The following is a 14,715-nucleotide window of genomic DNA, read 5'->3' on the forward strand; positions in this document are numbered from 1 at the left end:
TCCGTTGAGTAGGTGGCTTCTTGAGCAGGGGGCCGTCTTATGAATCTTCAGAGCAGCGCTTGCCACCTCGGCGCAACCGGGACAGGCATCCCCTCGGAGCACATCCGTGCCAGGCATCTCAGCCCAGGTTCCCGCCCTGCCAGCGTCAAGCGCCTCTCGCCGCCGACAGCCTGCGAGGTCGAAACAAAGACGCCCGCCCCGCCCCGTCCCACCCCGCCAAGCCGGCTGCCCGCCGGCCACACTCGGGAGCACCGACCGCGGTGGGCCCCCGTCCGCCCACCCGTCCGCCCGGCGCCACCTCGAGATACTCTCATGTCTTGCAGGCGCTTGGGATCGATTCTTGCGAGTCCTCATCGCGGTTTGCAGCTCTTCCTGATATACGCTGCTGACGAAAGCGGCACCGTGCGAGCGCTCGAGAACCCGCCGCGCGCCATGCGCCGACGAAGCCAAATCTCACGTTGAATCGCCCGAGTCCACTCCCCCTACGTCAGGCTGCAGCCCTAGGAGCTTGTTCGCCTATCCCGAGGTGGCTGGGGGCGGGGACATGGGGCGCGAAGCCACGACTTACTTCCGGGTATCTTCCAGAAGACAGACTTTCTCCTCTGCCCCTTCCCTGAGGTGAGGTAGGTGTCCTCGCAGGTCGGCTCCAGTCTGTCGTCAGTTTTCACGGAAACCCCGTCACCGGCAACAGGGTCGGCTGCGCCGTTTCACACATGTCGTCTGGTTTTGCTTGCCTACCTTTCGAGCACGTCTTCGCACGCTGCAGACAGATCCCCCTCATGTCCTGATCTTAATGGTGTGTTGTACACACTCTGCCGGCCCGCATGGACCAGAATCGGATGCCTCATCCGCGTGCAACCGCAGCTGCACATCTTGTGCCACTCCAAACCACAGAGCCACATCTCGATGGTTCCCCAGCAGCATATTCCCAACATCACTGGACGACCCGCCGCGCTACCCCAAAGCCTCGACCCTCTGCGACTCGGAAGCGTCACCTCCGAGACGTGGACAGGTGTTTCTGTCATCGCTCCGTGCCATCGTCGCGATGCATGTTGGTCGGCACTGAAGAGCATCTAGACCACTCGTCTCTCCCTTGACGCGGTCATCAGCATACTTCTCGAACGCATGATTGGCCAATCCCTGTACGGACGTGACGCCACATGGGACTCGTAGCACTCTAAGTCCGTCTTCGTTTTCGCGCGCTTCGGGAGGCGGGAGTAGCTAGTCTGCTCCTCGCGAAGCTGTTTCTGTGTTTCACTCGCCCGGGATTCGCCATGCTTCCGCGCCATAGCGGACCCTGCTCCCCACGCGGGCGACTAAGGCGGGCCGGTAATTAGACTCTGGCCTAACTGCCGATGCGACGACCCTGAATACTGGACCCTGGATCTCTCTACCAGGTCACGCTTGGAGATGAGAACGAAGGTTGTGGAACAGGGTGTCAGCATGGCACAGTCCCGTGAGCTCGCAACAGGCATGTCGCCGCTGATGGTTGATGGATCAGATCATCAATCCCGCAGTCCCAGGCCGAGGCTCAGCGTACTCACCATGATCCCGTAGCACCGAGGTATGCAGCAGTGCCATGCCATGTAGCCAGTGCTTGGTACCCCAGGTCACTGGACCAGGCATGCGGAGGCAGTCGTTCGCCCGACGTCACAGCGCTTGTGTATAATCATGCCACAATGACGGACCACGACATGGAGCTCTGACCTCGCCGTGGCATCCGAACAAACTCTGCCAATGCCATGCCTAGTTAGTTTACCCTCTCCGGGCCATGGAGGTCAGTGGCGACGTCTCGTACGGAGTCCAGAGCTAAATCATCGACCATGGCTTACCTGGATGCTTCGGGCAAGGCCGCTGCCTCGGCACTTCCCGAGAAATCTCTTGACTGCCGTGCGTCCTGGTCATCTCCGTCCAGTGCTCTGGCGAGCAGGTATATAATGCTCGCATCCTCCCGCTTCTGGGACTTCAACAGCTATGCAGTGTCAGTCATAAAACCGTAGTCCTCGATACTTCAGTTTATATCGTTCATCATGACCACAATGGCCCTTTTGGCCTTCAGGGTTCGTCCGGTTCCGGGCGTCGCCAAGGCGAGGCACATGGCCACGCTGGCCACGGCAGTCCATACCCCCGCAACTATGCCACCCCCTTCCGTGTCCTCGCGACATCACGCTCCTCGTTCAGCCAGCCTGACGCCAGCCTCAGCACGGGACATGCCAGCTGATCCCGCCGTGGGGACAATGCCGCCCGGGTTCGATGCCGCCGTGGGACAGCTGGAAACGTTTGTCCTTCCAGAGGCTGTCACTGGCTCCGTCGCCGATGTGGCTATGGGGCGGTCCCTCGTCGCTGCTTGGCAGCGCGATGGCATTCTTCAAGTCTGCATGAGCCCTCTGCAAAGACGACTGTATGAAGCTGCCGACGCCCAGAGCAGGCGCTTCTTCGCGAGACCGCAGGCTGAGAAGCAGGCGTGCGTCGACTCACAGAGTTACTCCGGTTATGTTGCCTCAGGGGAAGAAATCACCGACGGCATTGCCGACTACTCGGAGATCTTTACCGTCACCAAGGATCTCCCCTCATCTGACCCGAGGGTCCAGAGCCGCTGGCCATGCCACGGCCCATGCCCCTGGCCAGACCAGAAGATGAAGCAAGTCATCAGCCGCTACATCGCCGACCTGGGCACGGCTGGACAGAAGTTGCTGGCGTTGATCGAGCTCGGACTGGACGTTCCTACCGGGTCGTTGACGCAGTACACCAACGATGGCTGGCATCATATGCGCGTGTTGAGGTGAGGCGTCTACCACATACTATCAAAGCACTGTCAGCTAACAAGCCAGGTTTCCGGCCCGACACAAGACCAATGGGAAGGGCAAAGCCGGCCGTGGCATCGGGTCTCACACAGACTATGGGCTGTTGGTGATGGCAGCTCAAGATGACGTCGGAGGTGAGTCTCGCGTCGCGCTGCATGTTGAACGATCCTGACGACACAGGCCTGTTTGTGCGGCCTCCACAGGGCGATAGCTTTGCCAACTGGCAGCAGAGTGCTGCCGGCGTAAAGGAGGACGACGCCGGATGGGTGTACGTTCCGCCGACTCCAGGGGTTTTCACTGTTTTCCCAGGTGAGCACCCCACGCTTTCGTCATCGGCCGTCACTGACTGTTCAGGCGATATGCTCCAGTACATGACCAACAACGCGCTGCTGTCGACTCCGCACAAGGTCGGGCTCAACACGCGGGAGCGGTTCGCGTTTGCCTACTTTCACGAGCCCAACTTTCGCTCGGTAGTCAAGCCGCTGCCTGGGTACAACGCCGGCCAGGCACCGACTGAGGGCATCCATTACGGTACCCACTTCACCAACATGTGCCTGCGCAACTATCCAGACCGCGTGACGACGAAGCGGCTGGCGGCGGAGGACAGGTACCAGATGCTGAGCACCTCCCAGCTCCGTCGAGAATGAGGCATTATTCATTAGGGCCAATGGCGTTATGGGTCGGCCTGCAGCGTTTGCGTTTTTTTTTTTAATGAATAGATGTGTTCCATGTGCCACCTGCAAAGCATTGACCGTCGTGATCCTCGGAGCGCCGCCACTCCGGCCGAGACCCGAGATCCACTTGGCGGAGCCGGCAAGATCAGATAACGGAGCGTGGCGCGTCCGGCAAAACAGCCAAACGGCATCGACTTGCCCATTCGAGACGTCGTTGCGTCGTCGCGCATGCGCATGGAGAAAGGCGATGGCTGCCCGACAAGTCAGTCTCTGCCTGTTGCGCACCCGTGCCGGGATGCACGCGTGGGGGAAATGATGCCGCGCACGATGGCTGGCACGATGGCTGGGGGAGGTCTGCGCCACAGCGACTGCCGCGTGACGCCTTTGCAGAGGCGTGGGAACTGCATCTTCCGGATCTGAAGACGGGATATCTATTGCTGCGAAGCGGCCAAACAAGTTCCCGCGCCGCTCGATGCGGGACGACTGCCGTCCTGGGGAACACGAATCAGCCCGGCTTCGCAATTGTGTTGCTGCGTGGCCGTGTTTGTCGTGGTCATGCTGGCGTCACCGTTTGGGGCTGGCGGAGGCGATCAATCGGCCAGCTGGTGAGCTGCTGGGAAACAATGTCGTCATGCATAGCGGCTACCGTCGATCCGACCATGTCTGCCCGGGCGGGAGCGACGAATTTCAGCTGGACGAGTGAGGCTTTGCGGACGCGTTGCCTGAGATGGTCCTGCGCACCCCAATGCCGCCGTAGATGGTGAAAGTGGGTGCGTGCGGCCGAGCCCGCACTGGGCCGCAACTGAGGAATGCGGGACGAGTCCTGCGAAAATCATCGTACGAGAGCGACTGCGCACAGTGCCCGCAACGCGCCCAGTGGCGGAGTTGGGACGGCACCTGCCTGCACTTGCCGCAGCCTCCTGGCCCCTGGCGTGGAAGCTTGGCCTGGATGCTAGGGCGCTGCAGCAGAAAAATAGTGGAGCCTCCAGTGTGTTCTGAGACTGCAGGGTTCACCGCCCGGCCCAACGTCGGCTGCTGGCTAGCGCGGGCCTCCCCAGAGACCAGCCAAATTTTCTCGCTGGCTGGCACTGGCTTGACTGGGCAGGGCAGCCACTCCACCGCTGGAGGCAGCAATTTCGCCAGGGCCCACGCCAACAGGGGCTTCCAAGGCTCGACAGGCGACCCGGGAGCACAGGAGCCGCCCGGCCTCCACGCTCGCTCTCTCTGTCTGGGCCGCTTCTCGATTGCGCTTCTCCCGACTCCATCCATCACCACCAGCCTCGACCCGACCCTCCTCCCCTCCTTTTCCTTCCCCCTTCCCCTCGTCCGCTGTCGGTTTGTTCATTGTTGCTCAATCGTGCTGGAAGCCCCGTGGCTGCAATTGGGTTGTTGGTGCCATTGACCTCCCATTGTTCTCAGGGACAGTCGAGCCCGTGTTGGCCCCGCGTGCCTCTGTCTTTTTTTTCCTCCTGCCGCGACCCCCAACGACGAGCCGTCATCGACCGCCGCCGGCGCCACGACTCGAGGCCCGACTGCTCGACGACGAGACTGACGACACAGCCGAGCTGTTCATGTTAGTATTCCAGTTCCAGTCGTTGTTGCGCGGCTACAAGAGCTTTTGTCCCGCGGCCCCCATCGTCCTCGCCTGTCGTGCGACCCTTCCCGTCACATCACCGCCGTCTGCCCCTGCCTCTGCTGTCGCTGCCGCCGGTGCAATGGTCACGGCGCGGACGCGGGCGCGACCATGCCTTACCCACGCATCATCGCCACCAAGACGCTGCCGCTCACCTCCGCGCTCGTGTCTACAGTCACTCACCCCAGATCCTTTCTAGATCGAGTCGACCAGGTCCCCTCGAAACCCAAATGTCGTAAACCGAAACGCCGAGTCACCTTTTCCGAGTCGGTCGAAATGATATCCGCAAACCTCCTCCCGGCTCGCTTTCGCGGCGAGCCCGCCCTCGCTCACGCCTCGGCCCCGTCCCGCCTGGCCAAGAAGGTCGCGCCCCTCCTCCAGTTCCTGTCCCGGCTCGCCTGCTCCCACCCCATCCACACCGTCGTCATCGTCGCCGTCCTGGCCAGCACCTCGTACGTTGGCCTCCTCCAGGAGAGCCTGTTCGAGGGCACCAGGAATGTCGGCAAGGCCGACTGGTCCTCTCTCGTCGACGGCAGCCGAGACCTGCGCGCCGGCCCGGACACGGCGTGGAGGTGGCAGCCCGTCGAGCACGACGTGGCGGCCGGCAGCCACAACGACGCCGACCACCTCGCACTCCTGACGCTCGTCTTCCCCGACACTCTCTCGACGAGCTCGCCGAGCACGGCCCCGCGCGCTCACGTCGTGCCGACGCCGCGCAACCTCTCCGTCACCCCGCTGCCCTCCACCGAGAACCCCTTCACAGCGTACTCGCAGGACAGCATCCTCGCCTACTCGCTGCCCTACAAGGAGGCTCCCGAATTCGTCACCGCGGTCCAGGAGATCCCTAACGAGGACGCCGAGGAGACGGTGACGCGCCACGGCCGCGAGAAGAAGATGTGGATCATGAAGGCGGCCAAGGTCAACACGCGCAACACCCTCGTCCAGTGGGCCAGCAACGCTCTCGTCGAGTTTGTGGACCTGCTCAAGAATGCCGAGACGCTCGACATTGTCATCATGATCCTCGGCTACCTGTCGATGCATCTGACCTTTGTTTCCCTGTTCCTGTCGATGCGCCGCATGGGCTCCAACTTTTGGCTCGGCATGAGCACCCTCTTCTCGTCCGTCTTTGCGTTCCTCTTCGGCCTCGCCGTCACCGCCAAGCTGGGAGTCCCCATCAGCGTCATCCTGCTTTCCGAGGGTCTCCCGTTCCTGGTAGTCACCATTGGCTTCGAAAAGAACATTGTGCTCACGCGCGCCGTCCTCTCCCACGCCATTGAGCACCGCCGCGCCCAGGTCCAAGAGACCAAGGCCGGCAAGAAGACGGAGATCCAGGCGCAAAACGTCATCCAGTATGCGATCCAGGCCGCCATCAAGGACAAGGGCTACGAGATCCTGCGCGACTACGCAATCGAGATCCTGATCCTCGTCCTCGGCGCTGCGTCTGGCGTGCAGGGCGGCCTCCAGCAGTTTTGCTTCCTGGCTGCGTGGATTCTGTTCTTCGACTGCATTCTGCTCTTCACTTTCTACACGGCCATCCTCAGCATCAAGCTCGAAATCAACCGCATCAAGCGCCATGTCGACATGCGCATGGCCCTCGAGGCCGACGGCGTCAGCCGACGTGTCGCCGAGGACGTGGCCAAGAGCCAGGACGAGTGGGACAGCCCCGGCCAAAAGAACGGCGACGGCTCCCTCTTTGGCCGCTCGATGAAGAGCAGCAGTGTGCCCAAGTTCAAGGTTCTCATGATCTCCGGCTTCATCCTCATCAACGTCATCAACATCTGCACCATCCCCTTCCGCAGCGCGTCGTCGCTGTCGAGCTGGCGCACGTGGGCCGGCGGCCTCGGCGGCGTCGTGTCGATTCCTCCCGTGGACCCGTTCAAGGTGGCGTCCAACGGCCTGAACGCCATCCTCGCGACGGCCAAGGCGAGCGGCAAGCCGGCTCTCGTCACCGTCCTCACGCCCATCAAGTACGAGCTGGAGTTTCCGTCTGTGCACTACGCCCTGTCGTCGCCCCTCGGTGACGGCGGCGTCGGTCTCGGCGAGCGGTTGCACCTGGGCGACTACGGTGTGGGCGGCCGCGTGGTGGGTGGCCTGCTCACGAGCCTCGAGGACCCCGTCTTGTCCAAGTGGATCGTGGTCGCCCTGGCCCTCAGCGTTGGCCTCAACGGCTATCTCTTCAACGTGGCCCGCTGGGGAATCAAGGACCCCAACGTCCCCGAGCACGTCATCGACCGCAAGGAGCTGGCCCGCGCTCAGAGGTTCAACGACACCGACTCGGCAACCCTGCCCCTGGGCGAATACGTCCCGCCTACGCCTCAGCGAAGCGAGCCCGCGACCCCGGCCCCAACGGACGACGAGGGCGACCTCTTGTCCATGACCAAGCTGAGGCCGACCCCGTCGGTGCCGTCGGGCGAGCACCGTTCCAACGATGAGCTGGACAAGATGCTCGTCGAGAAGCGCGCGCACGAGATGTCGGACGAGGAGGTCGTGACCATGTCGATGCGCGGCAAGATCCCTGGCTACGCACTCGAGAAGACTCTCAAGGACTTTACCCGCGCCGTCAAGATCAGGCGCACCATCATCTCGCGGACCAAGGCGACGGCCGAGGTCACCAGCGGCCTCGACCGCTCCAAGCTGCCGTACGAAAACTACGACTGGGAGCGCGTCTTTGGAGCCTGCTGCGAGAACGTCGTCGGCTACCTCCCGTTGCCCGTCGGTGTCGCCGGTCCCCTGGTCATCGATGGCCAGAGCTACTTCATTCCCATGGCCACCACGGAGGGCGTGCTCGTTGCTAGCGCAAGCAGAGGCTGCAAGGCCATCAACTCGGGCGGCGGCGCCGTTACGGTCCTGACGGCGGACGGCATGACGCGCGGTCCCTGCCTCAGCTTCGAGACGCTCGAGCGCGCCGGCGCCGCCAAGCTGTGGCTCGACTCGGAGCCCGGGCAGGAGGTGATGAAGAAGGCGTTCAACTCGACGAGCCGCTTCGCGCGCCTGCAGACGATGAAGACGGCGCTCGCCGGCACCAACCTGTACATCCGCTTCAAGACGACGACGGGCGACGCCATGGGCATGAACATGATCTCCAAGGGCGTCGAGCACGCGCTCAACGTCATGGCCGGGGAAGGCTTCGAGGACATGTCCATCATCTCGGTTTCCGGCAACTACTGCATCGACAAGAAGGCGGCGGCCATCAACTGGATCGACGGCCGCGGCAAGAGCGTCGTGGCCGAGGCCATCATCCCCGCCGACGTGGTCAAGAACGTGCTCAAGAGCGACGTGGACTCTCTGGTGGAGCTCAACGTGTCCAAGAACCTCATCGGGTCCGCCATGGCTGGGTCCATTGGCGGCTTCAACGCGCACGCCGCCAACATCGTGGCGGCCATTTTCCTGGCGACCGGTCAGGACCCCGCGCAGGTGGTGGAGAGCGCCAACTGCATCACCACCATGAGGAAGTAGGTTGACTCTTTGTGTATCTCACGCGACACATTTGCTAACGAGGCATTCAGCTTGCATGGCTCCCTGCAGATTTCAGTCTCGATGCCCTCGCTCGAGGTGGGCACGCTCGGCGGTGGCACCATTCTCGAGCCGCAGAGCGCCATGCTCGACATGCTCGGCGTGCGAGGGTCGCACCCGACCAACCCCGGCGACAACGCGCGCCGGCTCGCCCGCATCATCGCGGCGGCGGTGCTGGCTGGCGAGCTGTCGCTCTGCAGCGCGCTGGCGGCCGGTCACCTGGTACGGGCGCACATGCAGCACAACCGAAGTGCGGCGCCGTCGCGAACGGGCACGCCAGCCCCGCCGCCGATGACGCCCGTGTCGTTGGCCATGACAAGCGCGCAAGAAAAGTCCAACTTGAGCGCAGCAGCGCAGCAGCGGTCGAAGCGGTAGGCAAAGGGTGTCGGGGGAGGCCTAGAAGGAGAAGGACTGGAGGCATACATTTAGACGATACATGACGTTGGTGCTGGCCATACCCTTATCCATATTTAATGCAAACATTCCTGTTTAGCTAGCTTCAGGCGTAACTAGAATACGGGTTCACGACCAGAATCATGGCAATGCCTTGACCCTTGCCACTTCGTCCCCGTCTACGGACACAATCTTGACACCCCGGGCTGTGATTTCGTCTCGGCACTCGGCCCACTTGTCGGGCAACACGGGCCTGGTACCCTCGTCGATGATGTAGGAGTGGAAGCCCTCGTCGTGGGCATGCTCGGCGGTGGCCTTGACGCAAAAGTCGGCCGCCAGCCCCACGACAAAGACGTCCGTGACACCCTCGTCCCTCAGGCGGCCCGCGAGCCCACTGTCACTCACCCGAAAGGGGTCATAAAACGCCGAGTACATTTCCACATCACGGCGCTTGCCCTTGTCGATGACGCCCTGGAGGCGGTCGCGCCGCAGCTCGGGGACGAGCTCCGCGCCGGGGGTGCCCTGGACGCAGTGCGTTGGCCAGAGCGTGGTCTCGTAGGGCGGATGGCTCGCGGAGTTGGTGCCGGTTTCGGTGTCGCTGGGGTACGCGATGGTGGTGGACGAGGTAAACGGCTGGGCGCCGGAGTGGTTGGCCGCAAAGGAGACGTGGTCGGCGGGGTGGTAATCGCGCGTGGCGAGGCGCACAGGGAACGGGAGGGCGAGGAGGGCATTGACGGTGGGGGCAATGGCACGGCCGTGGGGGACGGCGAGGGAGCCGTTCTAAGGGGTGTTGTTAGCTGGTTGGTAGCGTGTGCGCGGAGTAGCAGTGCATGAGACGGGTGAGGGTGAGTTGAGTTGAGGTGCGGTGAGATGAGATGCATGCGCGTGCGGTGAGGTGAGGTGAGGTAACGGTGTTGGGTGACATGAGATGAGGCAGCAGGTCACGGCTTGGCGCGCGACACACGGCGCGGTACGCGGCGGGGTGGTGGTGTTGGTGGAGGGAGGTGTTTGTGTGACGTACCGGCGGGCAAAAGTCCTCTTGGAAATCAATCACCAGCAGCGCCGGCTTGAACGCGCCGCCGTCGGCCATGACTGGCGCTTCTGTAGATGGAAATGGCCAGGCCACGTCGTACGACTATGTGCACTGTACTGCACTCGCCTTGTGTCTTGCCCGGCAGGCGTGAGCGGTGGACGTGGGCGGCAGAGGGTGTGGTCGTCGTTGGCTGTCGCACGATCGAGCACGTCAACAATGCATGCAGGCGTCCAAAACGGGGAGCCGCTCGCCGGCCCCACTTTACGCCGACACGCGGCGGTGTCAACGTCTGCGGTCCGGCGAGGCGCTCGCCCTGTGAATCCGGCGTCCGGTCGGTCCGCGGGCGCAGGCAGCCGGGGACGACATCATACTCGGGCCACGTAGGCTCAATGTGACAGTTCGGGAGGATGTGGACTCGACGATGCGGCAATGCGAGGCAATCCCACGAACGAAGTGGACGTGCTGGGTCGAGGTCCTTGTTAGGAGATCTCTGATGGTGTCGGGGGATGCATGTGGTGAGCAATGCGTAGCCATGCATTCAATTACAGTATGGAGGCGCTTTTCGTCTCGTCGACGTCCTTGGTATGCTCCATGTGTTTTACCTGCAAGAAAGGGTCCGCGCATTCCGTACGATGTCGAACATCAGCACGAACTAGGTTGAGCAGTGACACGAAATGTCGTGGGTCAAACGAGCAACCGTCCTCGCGTGACAACTAGCACGCGATTGAACCATCAAAATCGATAAATAAATGTACAGAAATTGCGGCGCATCCAGCAATCCCATGCGAATGGGCCTCGGCCACGCCTACACCACGTCACATCATGTGCAAGAATCACGATTGAAGTACGTATAGGGTGAGCCGCTTGGTCTTCGCAAAAGAGACGGGACGAAAAACGCGAGACTGCAGGACCCTGCATTTCGTCCAACCCGTCACGGCTCCACTGCAGGTGCCGCTAGCAAACCCTGCCTAGCGCTGCCGAAAACCACTCCAGTGCCACAGCCGAACGTTTTTCGCAGTTTCCGCCTCGCGACACCAGCGACGTCCGGAACCACAGCCCAGCCCCAACGACCAAAAATTTTTCATCCGGGGGACCACCAGGGGGGCACAACCTTCTTAAGCAAAATATCGCACCCTCGTCTTCCAACCCACCAGCACTCGGGGCACACCCGCAGGGCACAGCGGGCGCCTCCCCCCTTCCACAGGGGGGGGCGGCGTCCGTTACCCTCGGGCCCGGTTAGCTCAATCGGTAGAGCGTGAGACTCTTATCTCAGAGTTCCGTCTCGAAGAGTATTCCAAACAATCTCAAGGTTGCGGGTTCGACCCCCGCATCGGGCTATTCCTATACATCAGATCCGATGAACGATTTGAGCATGCTTTGCGGGTGACTGTCCGCAGAGGCTGGTTCTTTTTTTGCTTCCCTTTTTTGGTCAGCGTGTTTCCATCCGACATGCGTGTAGAAGTGCACGTGCGTGGTCTCCTGCCCGTCTTCACCTTTTTTTCTTTTTTTTGTTGATCCGAAATTTTGTCTTCTGGCTACATAATGGGCAATACCGCCCCAGATCAGCACGTGACAACCGCAGTCGATCTTCGGATCGGCTCAGCGGCCCGGTTAGCTCAATCGGTAGAGCGTGAGACTCTTACGAGTACACGGTAATCTCAAGGTTGCGGGTTCGACCCCCGCATCGGGCTTTTCCTATAATCAAGCATGATTGAAGTGACTGGTTTCTTTTTTTTGCCGTCTTGCACGGTCAATTCTTTTTTGATCACTCTGCCTGTCTGATGTGTCGGGCTCGGCCCGGCCCAGCCAAGAGCCGCCGGGCCGTTGGAGAAACTGTGCCTGCGAGTACCTGGAGGGGCGGCGCTCCCGATCGCGGACCTGCATCATCGGCACTCGCCGGCGGCTCACTCCCGATATGCCTGCCACGCCCAGTGTCCAGAGCAACTTGTCGGCGAGACGAAAGAGCTTCCTCCAGACAGAGAATGGCGCCGCTGTAGAATATGTGAGCGCAGATTCGACGGATTGCGCCATCAATTGGAGAGTTCGCATGGGTGGCAGAGCTGGTGCACACATAGGTAAATGGCCGCCTGCCGTCCTCGCAGAGTCCACCGAGGTCCGGCAAAGCACCCGCCGCTTCGTCAATTCTATTGGAGTCGCATCTCAGTCATTTCATATACCTCAATGTGTGCCATTTGTTTCCTTAGATTTCGCCAAGTTGCTCGGGTGGCCGCGGCCATTCCGAACCATGATGGCCAGCCCTTTGCCCTCCTGGCTCTCCATCACATCCATCCCCATCCGGCGCTTGTAAAACGGCACCGACTTCTCCCAGTTACCCGTGAAGAGCATGCTCCTCCGCAGGTGCGGCATCGACTCGACGACCTCTTGCACGCAGTCGACGAGCCAGCCGCCGAGCCCCTTGCCCTGCAGCTCCGGCTCGACCCACACGTCGGTCACGTAGAGAAACGTGGTAAAGTCGGTGACGCAGCGCGCGATGCCGGCGCACTCGCCGCTGGGCTTGTGAAACAGGCCGAAGGAGAGCGAATTGTCAAAAGTCTCCCGCAGGACGTCGTCGGGCAGCGGCTCGGCCCAGTAGAACCCGGGGGAGGCGAAGAACCGCCGCAGGGCTGAGACGGGGATGAGCGACGAGTCAGTTGAGATGTGGTAGTCGCCCTTGGTCCAGGACAGCGCCCGAAGACTCGCTGCCGCCATTGTGATTGCAGATAATGATATGGCAATATGATGCGACGTCAGATGCGATGGTGAGGTGTTGAACCGATATGAGTTTGACGAGTTATGGGCGACCGATAGTGACTCATGGTAGGGTCCATATCGTGTTGTTGAAGGGCGCACCATCGGGAGATCTTTCGCCCGACAACTCTTGTGGCCTTAATCATTAAAAACGACGACTTCTGAGAGGCAAAAGTCGGATTGATCAGGTGTCTACTCGGCCATCCAATCACGGCATGTGTCGCAGTCGTCTGTTGAGGCCGCAGCGTTTGCGTCAGGCGCTTAGCCGTCTAGGCGCGCGCTTCTCGAACTGGACAAGCCGCGCGATTCGCATCAGTGCTGACCTTTTGCATGAAAAGACGAGCGAAGAATCGAGTGTCATTGAAACCAGAGGTATTACAGAAGCTATCTCAAAGTCTACGATGCAGTCATAGTAGGCCACTCCAAACCTGCCCATTTGAGCTCTGCGCAGTCCACCCCAAACGAATCCATCGCCGACTTGCCCTCCACATCGCCCTCGTCCACGTCTAAGGCGAAAACTCATAGACCTAGTCCATGCATACTGTCAGTGCCTGCCTGGCTTGTTTCAGTGGGCGTCTGTGTTGCTAGGCACTCACCCTATTGTGACCAATACACGCACAGCCGCCGCACTCGTGAGGCTGTACGTCGGGAGGGACGTAACGGGATCCACAGCACGAGCTGAAGCGCAAACAGTGCCGTCCATACTTGGGGTCTTCCGTCACGTTCCGCGGGCAGCTCACCTCGTAGTCGACGAGGGTGACGGCCTCATAGGTTGGGGCTGCTGGTGCATTGTAGTTGGGGCGTTCGCGGCGAGCCTCGTGGGCGTGCTCGGGTTGGAGTGTCTTTGTCGGCGAGGCAAGGACGTTTGGACCTAAGAGGGAAAGAACGCCCAGTATGAAATGGATGAGCGACATTGTGACTTGTTTGCACGGCGAGGACTGTTGAGTCAGGCCGGTGAGGTGACGACGGCGTTTGTCGGCCAAAGATAGAGATGAGTAGGACCAACACACAACCTTGTATGCTTGAAGTCGTGATTTATGGTCCTCCCCATTGGGGCCTTATGTGCAAATGCGACAAGACAACATGTGCTTTTCGAACTACCTTCTAATTATGATGAATTGATTACGAATTGTGAGACGCACCTCCAGATCAAAGCACGCGCACGTACCAGTCTGGATTTCCCCGGTCCCAAAGAACAGGGTCTCGCCATACACCACGGATATCCGGAGACGGACACTGAGACAGGCTCCATGTCACACAGTCTGCGGTGAGGTCCTACAACAGTCACTCTATCACTGACGAGGGGCTCCAGCCAATATCACACGAGCAAATTCTGAAGCTTCACTACATGCGTCTATTCCGGGGCAGAGGTCGCCGTTCTACCCGATGTTGGCCATAGCTCGCGAGCACCCTTACATGTGAAACGAGCGCACGACCGTCGCCCTTGTGTTGAAGACTGCAACGTGTTTCGGGATCGGTATGCAACACGAGACTGGCCCGATCGTACAGAAGAACGCGTTATACAGAAAGCTATGGGTGACAGCTGCCCAAGGGGTAATGTGACTGTGCAGACGTGCCCCCGGCAAACCGTTTAGTCTTGCCCTTGGTCACCAATTGCCTGCCGAGGGAACGCAGGCAATTATCGTTTAGTTAGGCTCTCGTGATCGTCAACAGAGCACCGATATTGCCAGAGGTTAAGTCGAAGGCGAAAGTCAAACGTTGGGTCAGAGGTTGACTCAAAAATTAGTATCGCGCCTAGAGACGTGCTTGAGGGCTTGTCCAGTGCCATGGCAAGCAGTCAATTGGCACTCGGACCACTGCCCGCCGAATCGTCAACGCACTGCCTAGCCACCACATGCAGAAAAAGCTATCCGCAACATAGAACGGCACGTTAGATGCGCAAACGGCGGCCTTGAG

At 60.8% G+C, this 14,715-nt stretch overlaps 4 protein-coding genes and 2 non-coding genes across 6 annotated transcripts; 4 read left to right on the top strand and 2 right to left on the bottom strand.

Annotated features, from left to right (window-relative positions):
* Positions 1–2,237: 2,237 nt before the first annotated feature.
* PLICBS_009951 (uncharacterized protein) lies at positions 2,238–3,451 on the top strand (the record flags this gene model as incomplete). Its single annotated transcript, XM_065601756.1, has 4 exons — positions 2,238–2,782; positions 2,832–2,938; positions 2,985–3,113; positions 3,159–3,451. 4 exons carry the CDS (start codon positions 2,238–2,240, stop codon positions 3,449–3,451), a joined length of 1,074 nt encoding a protein of 357 aa, XP_065457828.1.
* Positions 3,452–5,222: 1,771 nt separating this feature from the next.
* PLICBS_009952 (3-hydroxy-3-methylglutaryl-coenzyme A (HMG-CoA) reductase isozyme) lies at positions 5,223–8,999 on the top strand (the record flags this gene model as incomplete). Its single annotated transcript, XM_018327251.2, has 2 exons — positions 5,223–8,563; positions 8,618–8,999. The coding sequence occupies 2 exons, from the start codon at positions 5,223–5,225 to the stop codon at positions 8,997–8,999; spliced, it is 3,723 nt and encodes a 1,240-aa protein (XP_018174282.2).
* Positions 9,000–9,158: 159 nt separating this feature from the next.
* PLICBS_009953 (NAD(+) salvage pathway protein) lies at positions 9,159–10,107 on the bottom strand (the record flags this gene model as incomplete). Its single annotated transcript, XM_018327250.2, has 2 exons — positions 9,159–9,797; positions 10,039–10,107. 2 exons carry the CDS (start codon positions 10,105–10,107, stop codon positions 9,159–9,161), a joined length of 708 nt encoding a protein of 235 aa, XP_018174281.1.
* Positions 10,108–11,280: 1,173 nt separating this feature from the next.
* On the top strand, positions 11,281–11,387 carry PLICBS_009954. The gene has a single exon. It is a non-coding gene; the product is annotated as a tRNA-Lys (tRNA).
* A 268-nt stretch (positions 11,388–11,655) lies between these two features.
* On the top strand, positions 11,656–11,741 carry PLICBS_009955. The gene has a single exon. It is a non-coding gene; the product is annotated as a tRNA-Lys (tRNA).
* A 487-nt stretch (positions 11,742–12,228) lies between these two features.
* Positions 12,229–12,759, bottom strand: PLICBS_009956 (uncharacterized protein; the record flags this gene model as incomplete). The annotated part of the gene is made up of 1 exon (XM_018327249.2): positions 12,229–12,759. The coding sequence occupies one exon, from the start codon at positions 12,757–12,759 to the stop codon at positions 12,229–12,231; it is 531 nt and encodes a 176-aa protein (XP_018174280.1).
* Between the last annotated feature and the right edge of the window lie 1,956 nt (positions 12,760–14,715).

The sequence above is a fragment of the Purpureocillium lilacinum genome (genome assembly GCF_023168085.1).
Source record: "Purpureocillium lilacinum CBS 284.36 DNA, scaffold_8, whole genome shotgun sequence".
Taxonomy (NCBI): Eukaryota; Fungi; Ascomycota; class Sordariomycetes; order Hypocreales; family Ophiocordycipitaceae; genus Purpureocillium; species Purpureocillium lilacinum.